At 36.5% G+C, this 20,988-nt stretch overlaps 1 protein-coding gene across 2 annotated transcripts in view; it reads right to left on the reverse strand.

The window, feature by feature from the left end:
- rptor (regulatory associated protein of MTOR, complex 1) overlaps positions 1–20,988 on the reverse strand; it is a 96,742-nt gene that overhangs the window by 33,039 nt on the left and 42,715 nt on the right. For both annotated transcript variants that reach the window (XM_077605151.1, XM_077605150.1), the window contains exons 13-22: positions 20,859–20,942; positions 19,848–19,958; positions 18,005–18,079; positions 17,777–17,842; positions 16,172–16,363; positions 14,983–15,123; positions 13,257–13,377; positions 11,533–11,673; positions 8,988–9,143; positions 3,563–3,681 (exon numbers count right to left, since the gene is read on the reverse strand). In XM_077605151.1, coding sequence (XP_077461277.1) covers positions 3,563–3,681; positions 8,988–9,143; positions 11,533–11,673; positions 13,257–13,377; positions 14,983–15,123; positions 16,172–16,363; positions 17,777–17,842; positions 18,005–18,079; positions 19,848–19,958; positions 20,859–20,942 — 1,206 coding nt within the window. The remainder of the gene's footprint in view (positions 1–3,562; positions 3,682–8,987; positions 9,144–11,532; positions 11,674–13,256; positions 13,378–14,982; positions 15,124–16,171; positions 16,364–17,776; positions 17,843–18,004; positions 18,080–19,847; positions 19,959–20,858; positions 20,943–20,988) is intronic.

Raw genomic sequence — 20,988 nt, forward strand, 5'->3', positions numbered from 1 at the left:
TTTTGATGAATCATGATTACAGATCTGCTCCCCACTCATGAATATAATTAGTGGATGAAAGGGCAGAATCTAAGTTTGTCTAACTTTCTAAAACTGTATCTCATTAAAAGAAAACAGCAGGTAATATAGGCTCAACCTAATGGCTGTACACGAGGGAGGTGGAAAACTAATAAAGACGTTAGAAGCAGAGCACTCTTGATGAACACCAGAGAAGAAAAGGAAACTATGCTGGGTGAATGTAGTTAACTTGGGCAAACACATTTTACTAGCAGGCAATGCCAATAATTTGATTTCTATGTTAATTGAAAAATTGCTGCAGCTTTATTTTGTTTGGGTGTTTGTCTGAAGGAAAAGAGAGATATAGGCTGAGTTTCGCAACCATAAAAAATGTCAATTGCCGAGGTTAGCATGACATTAAGGAGTAATTGGAAAGTGAAGAAACAGCAGCAGACACAGTCAACATTCTAATACAGTGGTACCTCTACATACAAGCAGCTCTACCTACGAGATGCTCGAGATACGAGGAAAATTTCGAGAAAAATAATTCGCTCTACATACGAGAAAAATTTCGAGAAAAATAATTCGCTCTACATGCGAGAAAAAATTCGAGAAAATAATTCGCTCTACATACGAGAAAAAATCCGAGATGTGAGAAAGCCAGGTGGTCATGACATGAGAGGCTGTTTATCATTGTAGCTCACTGTCTTTTTTGTCGCATCTCTTTCGTGTATCACAGATATCTACAAGCACTGAACGATTTCTTCACACGAGTTTATCCTACACATGGACCAGAAAACGCACAATGCACATGCGCGGGCAAAAAGAGGGCTTTCTGGGTAATGAAGTATACTTGTGCACACAACACCGATAGCCAATGGCACCCTTTCTCAGAATAAAACTTCATTACCCACAATCAATACGTGGGTAGGCTGAGCTGTTGCATTTCCTGTTTTCTTTCCTTAGCCTGTTAGCTCCCGCGATCGCTCATTCAAGACTACTTACTTCTCGTGTTTTTCCAATCCAATATCCTGTTTTGGTGTTTTTTCAGAGGGTTGGAACGAATAAATTTGTTTTTAGTTCATTTCAATGGGAAACGTTACGAGAAGATTGACATACGAGCTCAGTCCCGGAACGAATGAAGCTCGTATCTCGAGGTACCACTGTAATGGAAACTGCTTCATGTGGATGCTTATGGTTTTTCTTACAATAAAAAACTATTTAAATAAGGAGACAAAAATGCGGAGAAAAATTCATCAAGCATCCCTAAAGTCCTGCGAGAGGGAAACCAAGACTAGGAAAGTTGAGGACTTCCAAAAAGTCAAGCCTGTTTGTAATATTCCACATGTGAACAGGTTATTTGAAAACTGATCCATGTCACAGTTGTGTAAAAATGGAGCATGCCTATTAGTGTGAATTGTTCAAAACTTTGTGAAGAACTTTGTGAGGATGGGCACAGGTTCAAAATTAATGTTGCTCAATGTAAAAATACCAGGAATTCGGGAATCTCATTATCCACGGTCCACAATATCATCAAACGATTCAGAGAAGAAATGTCTGCATATTAGCAGTCAAGCCGAAAAACAATTGTGGTTGCCCATGACCTTACAGCCCTCCAGCCTGATAAATGGCATCTTTATTGGGCTCTGTGTACTTTTTTCCCAAATGCTTATTAAGTGTTGTTAAATGGAAAGGTGACTAATGGTGGTGTTACATGCATCAATCTCAAAATTAGTAAATATTTGAAAAAGTGTAGTAGTAGCTTCAATAAGTACATGTCTGTGAACTAAAAACTGCACTTGTTTTATAAAGGTGAACCCATGTGGAATGGTTATTTTGGGGCGCATTTCATTAGTACAAATAGATTAATACAGACAGTTTCATTTTTTTTTAAAATTACATCTCATTTCCTGTTTTTGAAACCAAGAGAGCTTACTCATATACTAGGAATAAATAATAGGTTCTCGTCAGTTGATTTAGATTGTTCATAAATTATCAATGGCAGTTGATGGTCAAAGCGTAGTAAACAACATGCTAATGCAAAGGCAGCAAGCTTTGTCAGCGAACGAGTGGAAATGGGATCTACAGGAATTATCTCATTAGCAGGAAATGGGAGATGAAGGGTTAGAAAATAACTTTACTGCTTATTCTGGTGACTTTGCTGCTCCATTTCAAGTTGTCTATTGAGGATCCCTTTCAAATTAATTGGCGAGGAAGTGATTAAATCAGCAAACATGTATGAAAACAAATCATGCCATTAGAACAAGAGCTCTGGAAGAATCAAAATATTAAAGCTAAGTCTTTGACTAACTATTCAGTTATTGAATGCACTTTGAAGTAAGCATGTTGCAATAGGTGATAGAGGAAAATTCTGCATCTAATTTTGGGGTAAATCAAATTCTATGAATGCTTTGTTGTAGTGCACTCGGGAGTCCTACCTACCGTAGAAAGGGCACGTGTCTGAAGTAAACAAAGGGAAGAACTTCTACCCGTGATAGTAAACAAGTCTTGTCTCGACATTTGGATGAGTTGTAGCCAATAGTGGGAAATATGTCTTTTTTAGGTTCAACAAACTCTTGCTTCTGCTCTGCCCTGCCAAGCCCGTGGGAGTCATTTGCTATTAATTGCATTTGCACAAAAGTAATGGTCTTTCCACAGAGACCAAATGCCTGTGAGCCTGAAGTGCATGCGTATTGAAGTTTTTTTTTCTACAATCTATAACCATGTGGCAGTAAAATATGGAAAATGTCTGAGACAGTTCTGGAAGTAATCCATTAAATATGTAGTGAGCATTAGGTAAAAGAGTGGGTATATATATTTTAACTATTTTTAGTAAATTACCTAACTATAACAATGTTTCTTGAAAGGTTATAGAATAAAATATTAGGTTAAGGGTACCATTAATTTTATCCAGGCTATATTTATTATACTAGATCCCAACTATAAATCATGCCTGATTTACATAGGTACACTTTCATAAATTTTCATGTATTTTTACTTTTTCAGTAATTGCATTATTGTCATTGTGGTAGGATTTTCCTTCATTAATTTATCTGCCATCTGGTTTGTTAATCTGCCTAACTGCTCTAAACTTAGAATGTGGCGGGCAAACATGCCATGTTCTTCAAGCAATCAATGATCTGTATCCTTGCTCATGCAAGGGTCCTAATAACCAAACAGAGGTCCTACAGGACATCAGATGCTTTTTTTAAACTTTATAGTAGGTTGTTCAGTTTTCCACTCACTTTCAGAATATTACTGACGAATACTTTAAAAGCTAATTTGTACACTACCACAAACAATACAACTGGAAAACGGAAAAGTTTGTCAGCACCAAAAACATATTCATGAGTATTAAATGCTACATGTTTTTAAAAAAATCAGCTAATGTACTTGCTGCAAATTGGCAAATAAATTGGAAAAACTACTTGTAAAGTTTTCTGGGTGAAATGGCACAGCTCCCAGACAGTCTGTACATAACAGATAATAAGCAGACAACAGTACAGCATTTGAGCAGCTTTGTGTAAACTCTGCACCAATAAACACCCACATAAAAAGAACATGCCTTGTATGCGATGCAGTTGAGGACCTTCATTGCCAAGTCAGATACTTCAGGAAAAGGGTCTGCAGCCAGGTGCAGAAGGACTCTCCAGATTTGAGTGTAAACACTGTTGAAGGAAACGCCTGAAAATATAAAGAGGAAATGCACTGACGCTCAGTCCAACAGATAGAAATATTACAATACATAATGGGGTGCATGACAATACACAATAGATCACTTGCACTCACTCCAGTATGACCTTACATCCCCCCATCTGAATTCATTACAATAGAAACTAACAGCTGCCTGGTAATCCGCAGTCAAGTCATTACCATCATGCTGTCGCCCAAGTCATTTTCTTCTGTTAGAGTTATTAAATGTGTTGAGGTGGCAGGGGGAAAACGAGCGCCAGTGTAAGGTAATGTAAATCATTAATCAAAGAGGCACAAATGTATACAATCGCAACAAGGCAGCACCTTCTCATTCACTAAGGATTCATTGCCGGCAATACTTATGGTTGTGAATGCAAATGAAATCTAGTGGTTTTGTTCATCGCAACCAGTCCTCATCATCTATGAACAAATTTGAGTGTGAAACTTTGATCATCCTTTTTAACATTCCCCAGTCATACTTGGCTGCTCATGTTTTCTTTTCTGTTATTATTTTTTACGAGTAGGACTTTACGAGTACCTGTTGATTTACTTCTCCTTGTGCCAGCAACAATCTTATTGGGAATTTTGGGCTTTTTCCTGCTTTAGCATTTTGATCAAATTGCATACACCTGGCACATTGTTATCACAGTTTATAACCCATTTTGTCAACAGATAAACCACTCTGTGTAGACATAAAGTATCCTCACCCAGTGACAGGGATGAAATCAAAATGTAAGGCACTCAAACCCGTGACCAGACGATTCGCCGAAAGACGTTTGGCCGACAGACGTTTGGCCGACGGACAGTTCGCCGAACTGACGTTTTGCCAAAACGGGATTCGCGCGCTCGCCCCGCCCCCGGATCGTGTGTGTACATGTTTTTCAACCTCGGCCCACGGGCCATATACGGCCCATTACAGATAACATTCATTTAGGAATAACAATGGCATGTACTGCCCCCCGCTGGACATATTTCTAAATACAAGTACGTACTACAATGTGCTGCCAATTTTTTATATTTTTTATTTTATCCTTGCGTTTAAAGTAGTAGCCATTTGGACACGCAATGTAATTTATCAAAGCTGGGGATTGATGTCTGACACTAAGAAAAAACAACACTAGAAGATTTATATGAAATTTTAAGTGCTTTGGACAAACTAGAGGGCTTAAAGAACAATACCTGAAAATGCCATGGAACACACTTACTTCTAGTTTAATTTTAAATAATGTCCCATTATTTTAGGAAGTATATATTCAAAATGATTTGCTGAGAATCTTAATTCAAAGATTAATCTCAACGTTTTCTATGATGGTGTAAATTTTCTGGAGTAGGATTTCTGGATTTACTATTTCATTACAGTAGTACTTACTGTGACTACTACTTTATTTTCTCTATTTTTTCTGTCAAGTACTGTTCTGCATGATCTCCAAATGGGTACTACTTTAAAGGCAAGGATAAAATAAAATATAAAAAATTGGCAGCACATTGTAGTACGTACTTGTATTTAGAAATATGTCCAGCGGAGGGCAGTGCATGCCCTTGTTATTCCTAAATGAATGATATCTGTAATGGGCCGTATATGGCCCGCGGGCCGAGGATGAAAAACATGTACACACACGATCCGGGGGCGGGGCGAGTGCGCGAGTCCCGTTTCGGCGAAACGTCCGTTCGGCAAACGTTCGTCGGTGAATTGTCCGAGTACCCTCAAACCTACAGGTAATCATACAATCAATGGCAATCAAACCTAATCCTAATTTGTCAGTTTTCCCCCCTCAAATCTTTATCACTCATTATTCCAAGAATGTAGACTGAAGAGAAACACCAATAACTTCTTGAAAGCACCCCATGTCCCTTTTACCTTGTAACGTAAAATTGCAATGAGGCATATGCCTCATCCCTGAGTGAGCAGTGGCCTTGAATTTCACTCATTGTGACAGCCAAGGGATAATGTTGCAGGAAAGGGGAGCATGACTAAGTGTTACAAAACACTGTTGGGATTCAACATGAGCGAAGTGGAAAGTAATGAGAAAAATGAAGAAGGTTGAAATTAGGATTAGGAAATTTGATAGGGGAATCAATGTGGGGGAAAATGGGAGAAAACATGATGATGGTATAGTAGAAGGGTTTGATAAGTACCAGAAACCAAGTATGTTGTTGGAGGTATAGAAGCATTCCAGTTGATTAAAATGCAGAACAGTTTCAATCCTATCTAAAATGTATGCCACATTACAAGTGCTCAGAAATTACAACTATGCATTCTCTATTAGTCCACAAGAGGGTGGTTATTATTTATTGCCTCGGCCTGAACAACCTCTCGTGCCATGAAGACCTCTTCCTGAGTGCAATAGCTTTCTTCTTGGGAAGATATTCACTTTGGCTCAATGAACCAATGTGTGGCTGTTTCATACCCTCCCTATGACTGGCATACCACATGAAATACTTGCAGAGCAATTTTTGTCGCTCAGTGGGGTCATAAAAGACACTTGAAAGTCTGAAATCTGAAATACATACATGAAAAAAAAACATTTTTGAGACATGTTGGGACTCCAAATGAGCTCTATGAAGTGTAAGCAATACTTAATACCATTGACGTGCATTTTACATGGCATTTTAAATAGTATGACGCATATGGAGTGGCAGACTCACTCAAAGAAAATGCAAAGGCAACAGAAATGTCTTAATTAGGTCTATTTGAAGCACGGTAGCAGATGAGCAAATGTTGATGGAATGTCTTCATAGCGATATTGATGTTTCTTAGGAGAAAGAATGTTTTAATCCTATTTGTCGACTGTCTTGACTGATATGATATTTTTTTCTGTTTTAGGTAAAATAGGTAACCATAGACAGCCTGTGCAGACTTCCCTGACTGGAATCTGTCTTAATTGATTTTATATTATTGTGGAGTTTGTATACATTTGTCATTTCCAGGCAACCTTTTAATTTGCTACTTGATGATTCTTGGAAAAGGTTAGCTGACAGTGAAAATGAAAAACATAACACTGTATAAAGTAATAGACATTTACTTGCATCACCCTAGTTTCATTGCAATATTTATAGAAGCGAATTAAAGCAAGCAGCCAAAGAAAAATACTCAATGCTTAAACTGAATCAATAAGTCACGACAGAAACTTTGCTCCAACTCCCACAGATTTTTGTTATCTTGCTTGTTTACTCACAGCAGCAACATTATGTTTCAATTTCTTTTAAATGGCCACAGTATATAAGAGAACAGGGCTCTTTAGGTGTCTCTCTATATTTTGAACTTAGTTTGCAGAGTTATGCTACGATGAGAATATAAGATGCTAGATAACATGTAATATTCATTCATCAACCATACCATGCATCCTTGCTCGGGTTGCTGGAGCCTATCCCAGCTGATTCCGGGCGGACGACACCCTAGACTGGTCGCCAGTCAGCCTTAGGGTACACAGAGAGACAGAGACCCATTTACCCTTGCAATCATACCATGCTTGCCTGCACCTCAGTCAGGCAAGTAAACCACGACACCATCAGATGGCACTAAGAAATGATAAATAAGTCAATATATTTTAAGCTGCAATTAAAGATGTTGCAGAATTTTGTGAACCTATGAAGGAAGATATTACTGTACTGCAAAAAACATGTTAGCAGAACTTGAAATTTTAAGTCAAACTTCTTCATTTACAAATACAAGTTTGAATATAAAAATTGCAAAAATAAGGCATTATCGAAAATCTAAAAATTTAGGAAAGGAGAACTTAGGCAAGCAGCATGTAAAATATTAAGAGGGCAAAACTTATTTTGAGTAATCATAATTTATTTTTTTAAGTTAACTGGACTTAGTTTTAATTATATATGCAGTATAAATATTGTATAGAGTATAAAGGTAAACCAAGCTGAACTTAAACTTCAGTCTCCTCAGTATGTGCTACACAGTCTGGCTGTCACGCGACTTAACATTTCAAGTAAGCACTACTTTCAAGTTCCACTTGTACACAATGTACATTTTGCTCCACAACCAATTTGTATTAAGTTAACTTTGTAGATCAAGAGACAAGTTTAAAATTTAAAAGTAAAGGCTTCAAGCTGAATAAAACACCATGAGAATTGTTCCATTTATAGTGCTATATGTGTACTTTTAGAATAAAGTGTAAGTAACAAACTGTTCTCACACATCACAACCCTGCTAAATAGCATTTTTTTTCGATGGCCGTAGCATTTTTTCACAGTATACTGAAGACCAGAAGAAAAGTTGTAGTTGGCCACATCTTAGACCCAGACACACCCAAATTCACCAATGACAAAATACCCCACACAAGGCACCGTCTCTCAAAGGCACACCCAGATAACGCAAAATTACAGCAACAACATTCTTTATAAATTGTATTGATTATTGATCTTTCATGTTCAAACACTATACTCCAACAATATGTTGGTAAGGAGTGGACATATTTGTAGTTAATAGTGTGTTACAATAAATTAAAACTTAAATTATGTGAGTGTTGACTGTAGACGAAAAATGACTATGTAGACCAGGGAGAGTTGAATTTTGTCAAAACTGACAACCTATTGAAGCTAAACCCAGGCAGCTAGCAATCATTCAGTCACTCGACAGTGGGTGGAAGATTATTGAATTGAATTGAATGCTTTCCCGAGTACGGAATGAATAAAGTTTAATCTAATCTAATCTAATGAGATTTAAAGATTTCACCACTAAATCCACAAATAACAACAACTTTGACTTCACTCTGAATGGGGATAAAAGTGCCTCAGTTGGCCCAGAGGGTCGATTGTGTTGAGCCCTCTCTGCTCTTCAGTTCATTTCAGAGCACAAAACAGCTGTCTCACTCATTTTCTTCATGCAATAGGAGATTCTTCCATGGTCGCCGCCCTCGGATGTGGTGTTTCACTGATTTTAATGAGAAAGCCATATTTTGCCGCAGTAACTGGAGGGTGTCTTAATACAGTGTTTCCCAACCAGTGTGCCGCGGGAAATTACAAGAAATCATACATCGTAATAATCCAAGATAGTTAGGATTGGGTTCATATTGTTATTTCAGTTTCCTCCATGTCTGTTTATGTTTGTTTCCCTACTTTGTTTGTCCCTCCTGTCTTTCCGTTCCTGACGCACAGCTTCTGGGACCTAAACACGCCGTGTTCACGAAGTAGTATAAAGCTATAGAAAATTGCCTTTCTAATATTTGTCAATGTATTGGGGTTTGTAGAGTTTCGTCTTTCTTTCTCTTATTATTCTGTGGTATATTTATGATTTGGAAAATAAAGGTGTTAATATAATTAATATAAATCTTCAATCTTACCTATAAGAGAATTGAGTGAGGAATAAGATGACACCCGTCTCATTTTGTCAATGGTCTCGAAGGAGAGAATGTATTCGTCATTGTCAGGGCTTCCCAGGGTGCTGCTGGCACTACTACTGGTGCTTAGATTTCCAGGTGAAAAAGCTGCTGGTCCACCTGAATGATGGGAATGACACAGATATAATAAGAAAATACAACAAGAATAAGATATTAATCACTCAATCTAAGTGCTGAATAATGCATTCGAGATACAAGTGTTTGAATAGAGAGATGCTCTAGAGCTAAATGTTTTTATTTATTGTGCAATCTAAATAGGAGTTTTCTTCATTGTGTTAATTAATGACATAATCGGTATTTATTTTCCCCCCCAGAAACATTATTGGAAGTGATACATACAACCTTTACCACAGTTGATCAGCATAATGTAAACCACCACTTAAAGATGCACAAAATGTTCCAGTATTTTAAACTGTTCCATGCATCAAAAAATGACACTGTGTTCTGGTTGAAGTCTATTATTTATGTAGTATTTTTTTTTATTTGACACAAAACGCATTCACAACGGAATTCTCTCTGCAAAAAGAGCCATCTGGAGGTTGACACTTTCTGATTCTTGGACTGTGTAAAGAATATAGTTTTTAAATCTATTAATAATGCACATTTGCTGTGGCTTAGTACAATATTTGCACGAACAGTACCTGTAGGTACAGGTTGTAGGGCTGGCAGCTAAGACATGTCTCATTACCAACATAGGGCGCCTAAATGAAGCATAAATGAGGCAAATCTGTTCAACATCAAAGGCACGACTTAACAAGCAGCTGTAAATGATCATTTATTTTAGCTGAGGCTGCCGGCATTACAATTAACATTGTGATAAGAGTATAATGATTGCTAAAGGAGTCAGATAGGCATGTGCGGCCCTCTGGTGAAGGAGCTAAACAACTTTTTTTTTGCCTGCTTTGAGTCCCAACCCCAGCACTTAGTTACACCTACACCTACACCATCAGGAAACCACCCCACTGACTGTGGAGGCAATGGACATGAGACGTGTGCTCCGTGCTGTTAACCCCATAAAGGCCACAGGACTGGCTGAATACCAGGAAAAGTACTGAAGGCATGTGCTGACCAACAACCACCAGTCTTCACTGACATTTTCAATCCCATTTTACAAGCCCATTATATTAAAATTTGCAGGGTAGGGCGTATGATGAGAAAGAATTATGACATTTTGAGGTCATAAAGGTCATAAGGTCTTCTAACTCGAAATCCAGCTAAAGAATCAGAATTTGGCTGCTTAGGTGGAAAAGTGCCCCCTCGGAGTGCTCTTCCACTTTCATTCTTAAGATAGGGAAAACCTGATATAAGTCATCATACTGTGATTGTTTAACAGTTTATAAAACGGTAACTTCATTTTCAATCTCTTTAAGTTTATGCTGTTTTCAATCATTCCTGCAGCAACTTTTATTTCCCTTCAACATTAGTCTGACTTTGACTCATAAAAGTCAAATAACTTGGGTTCCATAGCGCCACATTCATAATCTACACACTGATATGTAGATAGATATGGTGATTGGAAGTGATTGAAAGAACTCTCTGCTCTGTACTTATTGATAATAAATACTGTTGCATACTCGAATGTCGAGTCGGACGATGAATGTTAACTTGTGTCAACACTAGACATCACTGATTGCTTCACTGTGGATTTATGAATACTTCCAGCTGGCAGCAATATACAGAGGATGTGCAAGTTAGCTAAGGCTGCCTGAATCCAACAACAGTGACACAAATCACAGGGCTTGGGATATATTCACCTAAACCCCCCAACTTATTGTATGTAACACTACTAAGGAATCTATAGTAAGGGAGTTCAAACTACCCCACAAAGGATCCAGCACAGACAGTTTAACTTATGAGGTTTCTTCTGAAACCAGCAGCCCCTAACAGCAATCAACTGACTAGACTTTTAAGACACCAGATTGGTGAAAATGTGTCGGTTGAGGTTCGGTTTGAAAAACTCGTGATCTATAGTCACAATTAGATATAACTTTATGCATATCTGCATATTATCATTTTCCAAAATGTAGATACATTGACATAATTACAAATGAAATTATCTTGCAAATGTAATTTGAAACCTGCTGCGTGTATCATTGTTAGTGAATATTATACAAGATTTTTGTGATAAATTATATCATTTAGGACAAAGGTTAAACATATTTTTGTTTTCTGGTCACAGTTAAGCAGGTCCATAGTTTGCTGGGAACAAGTATTCTTCATTGATGCCAAATTATTATTAACATATAGAACTACAAGTGTACATGTTGTGTTGTTTCCCACTGGAGAGGTTTAGAGGCACAATTATTGACAAACCTTTCAGCAAATCTAATGTCTGTAAAATATGTTTTAAACAATTGCTCCATTACCCCTCTGAATTGATGTTAATTTTCTTGATTCAACATCAGATTAATTTAAAAGCCTGCATCAACTCAAATAGCTCACTTTATAGAATTCATTTTTTTTCCTGCCAGTAATTCTTCACTCCCACCTTCTTCATTGAGGTTGAGGTTCTGTAGGCTTTTGTTCAGGTTGCGGGCAGTGGTGACTGCACGAATGTTGGTGTAGGAGTTGACAGATCGGAGACGTGGGATGGCTGGGCTGTCCCTCACTGGAGTCAAGTTACCAAGCTCTGGAAGGAAATACATGTGAATAATAATAATTAAAAAAACAAACAGACAGAAGAGAACTTCTACTGTTTACAAACACTGCATAAATTTCAGTTTAGTCAACAGATAGGATTTGCTTTAAATGTGCTCTAAGCCTAATATAAATTGCAATAAGGAAAGGCTTTTTCTTTGAAAACACTTGAATATGACATAGGTGGCAATTATCTTCTAGATCACATGTGTCAAAGTGGCGGCCCGGGGGCCAAATCTGGCCCGCCGCATCGTTTTGTGTGGCCCCGGAAAGTAAATTATGCGTGCCAACTTTCTGTTTTAGGATCAAATTAAAATGAAGAGTATAGATGTATATTAAATTTCCTGATCTTCCCCCTTTTAAATCAATAATTGTAATTTTCTAATCATTTTTTTCTGTGTTTTTAGTTCAAAAATCATTTTGTAAAATCTAAAAATATATTAAAAAAGCTAAAATAAACATTGTTTTAGATCTATAAAAAACTGAATATTCAGGCCTTTTAATCCAGTTCTTTTAATCCATTTATATAAAAAAATATCTAAATATTATATCTAAAATGGTCCGACCCCCAGTGAAATCAAGTTGACGTTAAAGCGGCCCGCGAACCGACCCGGGTCTGACACACTTGTTCTAGATAATAAACTATCCTGCTTTGTTGGTTTTCCGGCAGATTTAAGGTAAATGACATGTGAAAAGCATCTTGAGTGTACGTACAATAAATGTTCCTTGATAAAGAAGTACAGAATAAAGCAACGATTTTCTTTACAGATAGATGCTTCTTGCAAGAGGAGGAATTAAATAGACTGGTGCTATTAATAGCAGGCTATCTGTTTGATTTGAGACACAAGTAAATCATCACACGAACTCGATCATATGTTAGGAAATAATGGAATTGGTAAGGTTTATAATGACTTAAAGGCATTTCCAGAAAAGATTATCTCAATGCCATATTCCTATATTCACACAGAAACATTCTCCTGAAATTTCTTATATTTGGGTTGACGTAGCCATGCCAACTACACTCACTCACCATTGTGACAGGCTGTCATTTTTTTTTCTTAGATTTGTCACATTGCTAATGTTTGTCAAAACTCAGCATCATTTAAGTGGCAAAGACCTCTTTTTTTGCTCCTGTTGCAACAGGTTACACATTTCGTTTCATAGATATATTTTTTAACCGATGTGCATTTATACATCACAAATCACAACACCTATAATAAAAATATATAGATAATAGGTCATTGACAAAAACAAAGAACATTAATTAATACTATTATATATTAAAGGGCACAGTTCCGCTCTTGTGTTGAAGCTCACTCAATTGCATCTGATATTGTTGTATGGTTATCTAACCAAACACTTTGTGAGCATCCCTACCCTGAATTGAGAATCGTTCCAGGCGAACAGCAGACCAAAGCTCATTACCATAAACTTGCCCAGACACTCATAAATGCCAAAATGCAATGTCCCTGTCAATGTCAGTTGCATTGAGGACTGCGCGTAAAAATGAAAAAAGGCAATCACTGTTTGAAAGTTCCCCAAAACCTACTTGAAAAGTGTTACTAGAGGGTGTACCTGAAGGGTTTGCTGGAGATGGCACCGTATAATTTTTCTCCTCCTCTATGAATTGAAGGGCAACTGTACAGAAGTTGCTTTCATATTGGACCACCAGGTGACTCAATGCTACCACCAACTCCTGCAATCCTCAAAATACATTCAGTTTAAATTTACTGTCACTAACCAGGAAATAAGATTTTTAAGACAAGGTTAAGAAAGAACAAAATTACAGAATAGTGTGAGGCATTATTCAATGAGAGTCGAATTTATAAGACAGAACCGTATTTTCTGGAGTATAAGGTGCACATTCAATGAATGGCCTATCTTAAAATGTGTTTCCGATAAAAGTCGCACCGGATCAGAAAACACAGTAATAGTAGTGGTGGTCATGGTGGTAGTAGTAGGGGATTGCATTTCACATCAACTAGATGGAGCTGTAGAAATAGTACTAGAAGGGTATGTGATATACATCCATCAGATGAAGTTGTAGTAGTAGTGATGGTACTAGGAGTAGTTGTTAAATGATGGAGGTGTGCTGAAGGGAATTTCATACAATGATTAATCAATATTGATCCATATATAAGGCGCACCGGATTATAAGACACACGCCTGCTTTTGAGCAATTTAAGTATTTTTTACAAGTACAATTATCAACAAGTGCATATTTATTAAATACTAGAGAAAAAGATTGTAATGTATTAATATCTAAGCCACGAAGTGAAGAAGGATCACAGTATGGCATTTTTCGTAAAAGGCTCCAAATCTTTGCTTAGATTATTCAGAAAGTTCAGTATTGCAATGTGGCGCAATAATTTCACCATTCTCCTCTCCCTACTACCTCTCATTTTGCCAATGCTCCACTGGTTCCAGTTTGTGTTCTTGTTTGACTGTGTCTTTAAAAATGTGTAATTTATAAATGCCAAATCACCGATCATAATTCAATCAGTCCTAGATTTGAAAAATTCCATGCATGATGCAATTCTCGATGTGCACACGTTTCCTACTAGTATCCTTGGCAAACTCAAGCCTGGTTATGTCCAATTTGTTGATAGATTTTTCATCTTTATTTGCATGCGCTATAATATTTCAGGAGGTTTTGCCCATTGATACATTGGGGAAACCAAGGTTCAATAAAGAAAATCCATTTTGGCGTATCTTTAGTCGGATTATAATTATATGGTGTGAATGAATGTACAACTCCATGAAAATATAGCAATTTATAAAATATAAATTTAAGAGTATGATTCCGAATTGGCTAAAACAACAAAATAATAATAAAAAAAAGAAAATCACTGGTAACCAGTCTACAAAAAAAGAAGCAAGGTATAATGTGAAGAGGAATTTTTAATAATTAATTATTAATAAGGAATTTCTTATTATAGGTTTTAGAGAAGAAAAAAATATTCTTTTTTTTTTATATTTCTTCCCAATTGGATAACTTGCGATTTCAAATGAATACTGAAATGTACAAATCCATTAACATATGATTCTGTTTACACGCAAGTGAAACCAGTGCTCTAAGTAGGACAGAGTAAAATAACAATAAATTAAGAATACTGAGGTATCAATATGGTATTTTCACAAGGTAAAGTGAGAGTGAATATGGACTGTATGTCTATGAATGTGTTGGTGATTAGTGGATGCTTTTTTCACAAAGCTTCCAGGCTATGGTGAAAAAAATGAAAATGTAATCAGATTGTGTGTGGATGTGAGGGTGTGTGTGTGTGTGTGTGTGTGTGGTGACCTTGCGGACTATTGGACTGCCATCGTTGATGAGCTGGGCAAGCATCATGGCCACATTGTGGTCGATGGTGGTAGAGTGGTCTGTTCTCTCTGCGGAATTTCCCACAAATGTCCCAAGGGCAAAGACAGCCGCGCACCTCACCTAAAGAAACACAATGATTGATTTAAAAACAGCCTTGGACTGACACTTGGTTGTGTTAAAATTGAAAATGCCAAACACACAAAAACCAACGGGGTGCCCATTGCAATGAAAATCAAAAAAATTACCAGCCAAGTTTTTAATTTGTTTAAACATCAGTTTTAGAGGCTTTCAGAGCGGTTGGACTTCATTTAATTTACAGCAATCCCTATATATATATATATATATATATATATATATATATAATATATATATATATATATATATATATATATATAATATATATATATATATATATATATATATATATATATATATATATATAATATATATATAATATATATTTTATATATATATATATAATATATTTTTTATTTATATATTATATATATATATATATATATATATATATATATATTAGGGGTGACCCCAGGTGGGTCCTCACTGTGTGGAGTTTGCATGTTGTCCCTGGGGTTGCGTGGGTTTTCTCTGGGTACTCTTGTACCACTCACATTCCCCTCAAAAATGCATGATAAGATGTTGGAAACACTCTAAATTGCCCCCAGGTCTACATGAACGTGTATGGTTGTCCGTTTCCTTGTGCCCTGCGAGTTGCTGGCCACCGATTCAGTCTCCCCCGCTTGCTGCCTATAGTTAGGTGGGATAGACTCCAGCACCCACGCGACCGTTGTGAGGATAAGCGGTTCGAAAAAATTAATAAATGAATGAATATTCATTCACACTTAAATATTGTGTAATATATTGAAATAACAAAACAACAAAATGTAATGATCAGTAAATGGGAACTGCTGGGTTTAAGATTACAAATTGGCAGTTACAATATTGTCTGTTATGGTAACACATCATTGGCTAATTTATAAAAATACTCTGAGGGTTTGAAGTGATGATGACACCCATGGGCTGTTTGGTCATCACTGATTTGTAGTCATACCAGCCCAAAAAGCCAAAAAGGTGCTATACAAGTTCACGTCCAATTATCTTTCATTTAATACAGTTCAAATGTGTAACTCTGCTAATATCAACGTCTCACCTCCGGTATTGGATCAGACAACAAGGTGTAGAGTTTCTCGTGTGCACTATCACGAACACCACACCAGCGGGCTGGGTCAAAGTTCTGCCAAATACGACCCAGGCATATGGCTACCCATTGGCGGAGCAGTGGGTGGGGGTCCGAAAGCTGTTCCAAGCAGTTTGCTATTAGGTTACCCTGCAGACAGGCCTCCTGGCAAGAGGGGTGGGGAAGGAATGGATACAGACTGATTAGAGTGTAAGACCTTCACTGGCTGAGTGAATCCTAATCAGCACAAAGAAGTCCAAGCGTAGACCCGTTCAACTCATTAGCCAGTAATTCCCCACTAACCTACAACCTCACACTATCTTGCAGACAAAGGTTGATGAGCTTTGGACCAATAGCACTTATTCACTTGAACCTAGTGAAAACCTCTTTTCTTGGTGAACAAAAGTTAATTGGTGCTTTAGGAGGTGTAAAGCCAACGTTAAGACAGAAAAGATGTCATACAATTCCTTAAATAATGTGATAGGATGAGGACTTCTTTCATTTGTCTGCTTTTTTGCTTTCTTTCCTAAACTATGACAGCGCCCAGGTTTAATTTAATGGCTCACATTTACATGCAGTACAAAAAAATAATTATTCATTTGCATACCTGTTCCTTTCATCATATAGTATTTTTTTCCCTAATTATTGTATAGATTTTCTTTCTCCATAGAAAATGTCATTCCAAACAGTTATAATGGAAAATTGACACAAATCAGTAGGCATTGCTTCAAGTGTTTGGTGTAACTTGACAAATGACTGATTCCAGTTTTTGTCCAACTTTACGTCTTTTGAGTCTGTATCCGTTTTTGCTACCGCAACCAACTAAAATGGCGCCGTTCAAGTGGCAGCCGGTGGCGGTAGCTCCGTCCAAGCTTGCTTGTATTGTGTTTTTGCTGCTTTTCTGTCTTAATGATTTGATTTGGTGATTCTTAATGATCCCATTTACTTTGATTTGCTTTGTACTTTGTGCTTTGCGTTGTTGTACTGTCTAACTTATAACTATGCCTTTCCTTGCTACTGGCACAATGAAATTTCCCGAATACGGGATGAATAAAAGTTATCCAAATCCAAACAAAATTAAGAATTCAAATATGTAGTAGCACTATCACATAATTTCCTCCTAAACCGTGTTTCATATAATGTATGCATTTTTTAATCATGGGTCATCCCAGCTAAACCCTGAGACAGAATATTTCGCTGGGTGTTATCAGTGACGTGTTGCCATGAGTACAGTTGTTGAATGTGAGAAAGATGAATAACGGTGCTATGAAGCAAGCAGAGAGTCTGCTGTTATACTGGAGAACATCTATTATTTAAAGGCCTTGGGGAGAGGTTAGAGCATTGGGTATACAGGAATATGGCGGAACATTGGTGTTCTTTATCATGTTGTCCATAGTTTGTGATTAGGTCACATTTATGCAAAAAAAGTTAGGGTTTTTCCAGTTGATGAAAAAATACATCATCAGGCAGAGTAACATCCCCAATTAGAAATAAAAGAAAGCTGGAAGACAGAGATTTTTAAGGAATACATGGCAGTCAAATGGAATTATACATTATACATACATTAGGATTTCCTACCTGTCCTGTACTGTAACTGTTTACAATAACAGCCAATATGAAGACAGCCATGGTTCGATGTTCAGCCTATTAAGTAAAAAAAAACAACAGTATATGATGATGATGATATATAATATTTTCTTTCTTTAAGAAAATTATGAATGATGGGGAGTTACCAACGTAAATAAAACCCTTTATTGTTAAAGTTGATCACCATTAACTGCCCGTTTGCCATGATGATGTACTCACTGGCATGTAGCTGTCAGCCAACACAGAGAGGAAGTACTTGTGACCGTTGTCTTTGACCAGGTCAGCCTGACAAGACTAGAAATGGTTGAAGGACGAAGAGCAGGATGGAGAAGGTTAAGCTTTGTAAAGTTGAATACTATCAAGCAATTTGCTGTGCACCAAGAGAAACCGGCCAAAACTTGATCTGTGTGAAGCAACGACTTAATCATAACCAAGAACACAAGATTAAAGAAGCACACTCTTAAAGCAAGTTGTTCTCTAGAATGGAATAATAATTTAATGTGTCCAACAAATAAGGGGCTATTAATTAAATTACTGAACACTTGTCATTATTTATAGTCAATCATCGACAGCAAGGTAGAAACTGGACAAACTACAATGCATTCCAAATTATTATGCAAATTATACTTAAATGTCATAAAGATATAATTTTTTGTTTGTCCGATTGAACTAATGGATGTTATTGTGTTTAAATCACTGAAATTAATCTCAGACACCTTTGATAATTGGTTTGCTAGGTGAGCCCAAATAAAGGAAAAACGAAGTAGAAAGTAGAAAAGTAGAAAAATCGAATACGGGATGAAATAAAATTCTAATCTAATCTAAAATCTTTTTCATGCATGGCAATCCATCTCATAGAGCAAGGAATAGCATTGGCTGCTATTGGCATAAAAGCAGAGAAACTCAGTAAAATATCTGACGGTGGGAGGCAGTTTACTTGACTAGTTAAGATGTTTTTTGATTAAAATAGCCTTTGATTTCAGTAAATATGACCTACTAATGCTGGAAATTCAACAAATGACCATTTTCAGTTCTTTACAATAAAGAAAATGTTTTGAAACTGTTGTGCGTAATAATTTGGAACAGTGCATTGTAACTTTATTATTTTTAAAAATAAAATACCTTAATCATTGGGAGGTTTGTTCGTAACATTCAATTTATACTGTAACGATTAATCACTGAAAATTATGCTGACTCTCAAATGCATTAAATATAAAGTAAGATCATAGAAAAATATAATTTGCATAATAATTTGGAATGCAGAGTAAGCAGCCACTTCCCACAGTTGCTGAGCTGTTGGAGTCATGTACTTCGGCAATTGTGTGTATACTACCACTAAACTCACAAAAACAGTATACTAATAAGATTGTTAGTTCTTCATATTTCCAAGAACAACAGACATATCATTCATGCATTAGTAGAATTGGTGCTCACTAGTTGAAATACACAAAAATATATATATGAGCAACATCACTGCGGCTGGCCTCAGACATGAAAGTTGTCCGTCCGTCCCTGCTCTAGAATCTCACAATACAAATTAATCATAACGTATTTTTGGGACTATAAATTATACGTTATGATTATATGGTTCACAATCAATAAATAAATATATTTTGTTACATAGGAGGCACCTGATTAAAAGATGTCATCATATTAATGTACTTCATTTGTCGTTTGTGCTTTATCTTAATGGAAATAATAATAATAATAATAATGACAAATAGAAAGTATTAGAGATTATTCTATAATTAAAAAAAACTAAAACAAAGGATTTACATATTTTGTTAAGTGAATTATGAGCAATTTAGAAGTGGCACTTATAAAACTGTACCTGTCAACTGTTAGGATAATCTAAAGACAATGCATAAACCTAACCCAATTAACACTTCCCAATATAAAAAGTATGATTAACAGGTAAAAAAAAACACCCATAGACATGCATAGGTTTACAAGAAAAAAAACCAAGGAAGCTAAATACCAAAGAATACTGCCTACTCCTATCCTAATATCAGAGCAAATGTAAATTCCATCATAGACTTAGAAATATGACTACATAACTTACACTGTCCACAGCCAGGATTTTTGCCCAGATAAAAACCAGCAGCGGCCGCAGCTCTCTTGCTGAGCTCTGAAGCAATTTCAACACATAAGGAAAGATACCAACAGACAGAGCCTGCAAAAAGACAAACACTCACTCAGATTTGGTCTTCATGTTTTAAGCAAATCTTGTAATAGGTAGGAATCATGGTACAGGACAGTGGATCCAGCACTGTTCTGCTGTCATGAGGAAGTGTAGTTCAATTATAACAAAAATACGACATTAAAAAAAAAAAGTTAGCGTAATCTAGAGTAAGCAATGTTTAGAATTTAGAAGCTACAGTGATTATTTTAATCTCCTAATATTTCGCTAAAAGCAGTATGAGCAGCGGTACACAACTCTCACGCCCCAACACTCCTTTTATACGAAGTAGTTGATGTAAATTTCAACATTAACAGTGGAATCAGACAGAATTTCGGTTTATGTCGCCAGCATAGGAACGTAACGTGTTATTAACTCGAAGACTCCCTGTACATTCTATCTCGAGAAGTAGAAGATGAATCAATCGCTACACTTTTTCAAACCAAATAAAGGAGATTCAATAAATATTTATTAAAATAAATAAAACCATGACAATCAGAAGCCTGCTATAATCCAAAAATAGAAAAAATCAAACTTCCCTTCAAAATAAATTGATGCATAAATATTTTACTGAGCAAACCTTTAAAGCAATGTTTATTATCGAATTACTTTTGTTGTTGTTGCTTTCATTGAGATCTCTTGTGGACTGTAAAAAAAACCCACCATACTGAAAGTGAAACAGTGGACAAGCAACATAATGCTTTGAGGCTTCTTCCCCTGACTGCGTGTGATGACAAGTAGGCTTTTTTTTTTTGTGTTGTGGTAATGACGACATGGCCTATGTCCGATTATTATTATTATTATTATTATTATTACAAGTCGGAGGAAATTATGATACTAGTTAATGATGTAATGTATATCACTGAAGTAACAGACAAAAAATGATGACCTCACCAGACTGACAGCCCAGGGTCCAAGGTCCAGAAAGCGTCCAAGAAGGTCAAGAGCCCGAAGTCGATGCACTTGGCTCAGGAGAACCTAACAGAATATAGAGGTTAGATATCTGTGTGCTTCTTCCAGAACT

Source organism: Stigmatopora argus, chromosome 7 (genome assembly GCF_051989625.1).
Source record: "Stigmatopora argus isolate UIUO_Sarg chromosome 7, RoL_Sarg_1.0, whole genome shotgun sequence".
Lineage (NCBI taxonomy): Eukaryota > Metazoa > Chordata > Actinopteri > Syngnathiformes > Syngnathidae > Stigmatopora > Stigmatopora argus.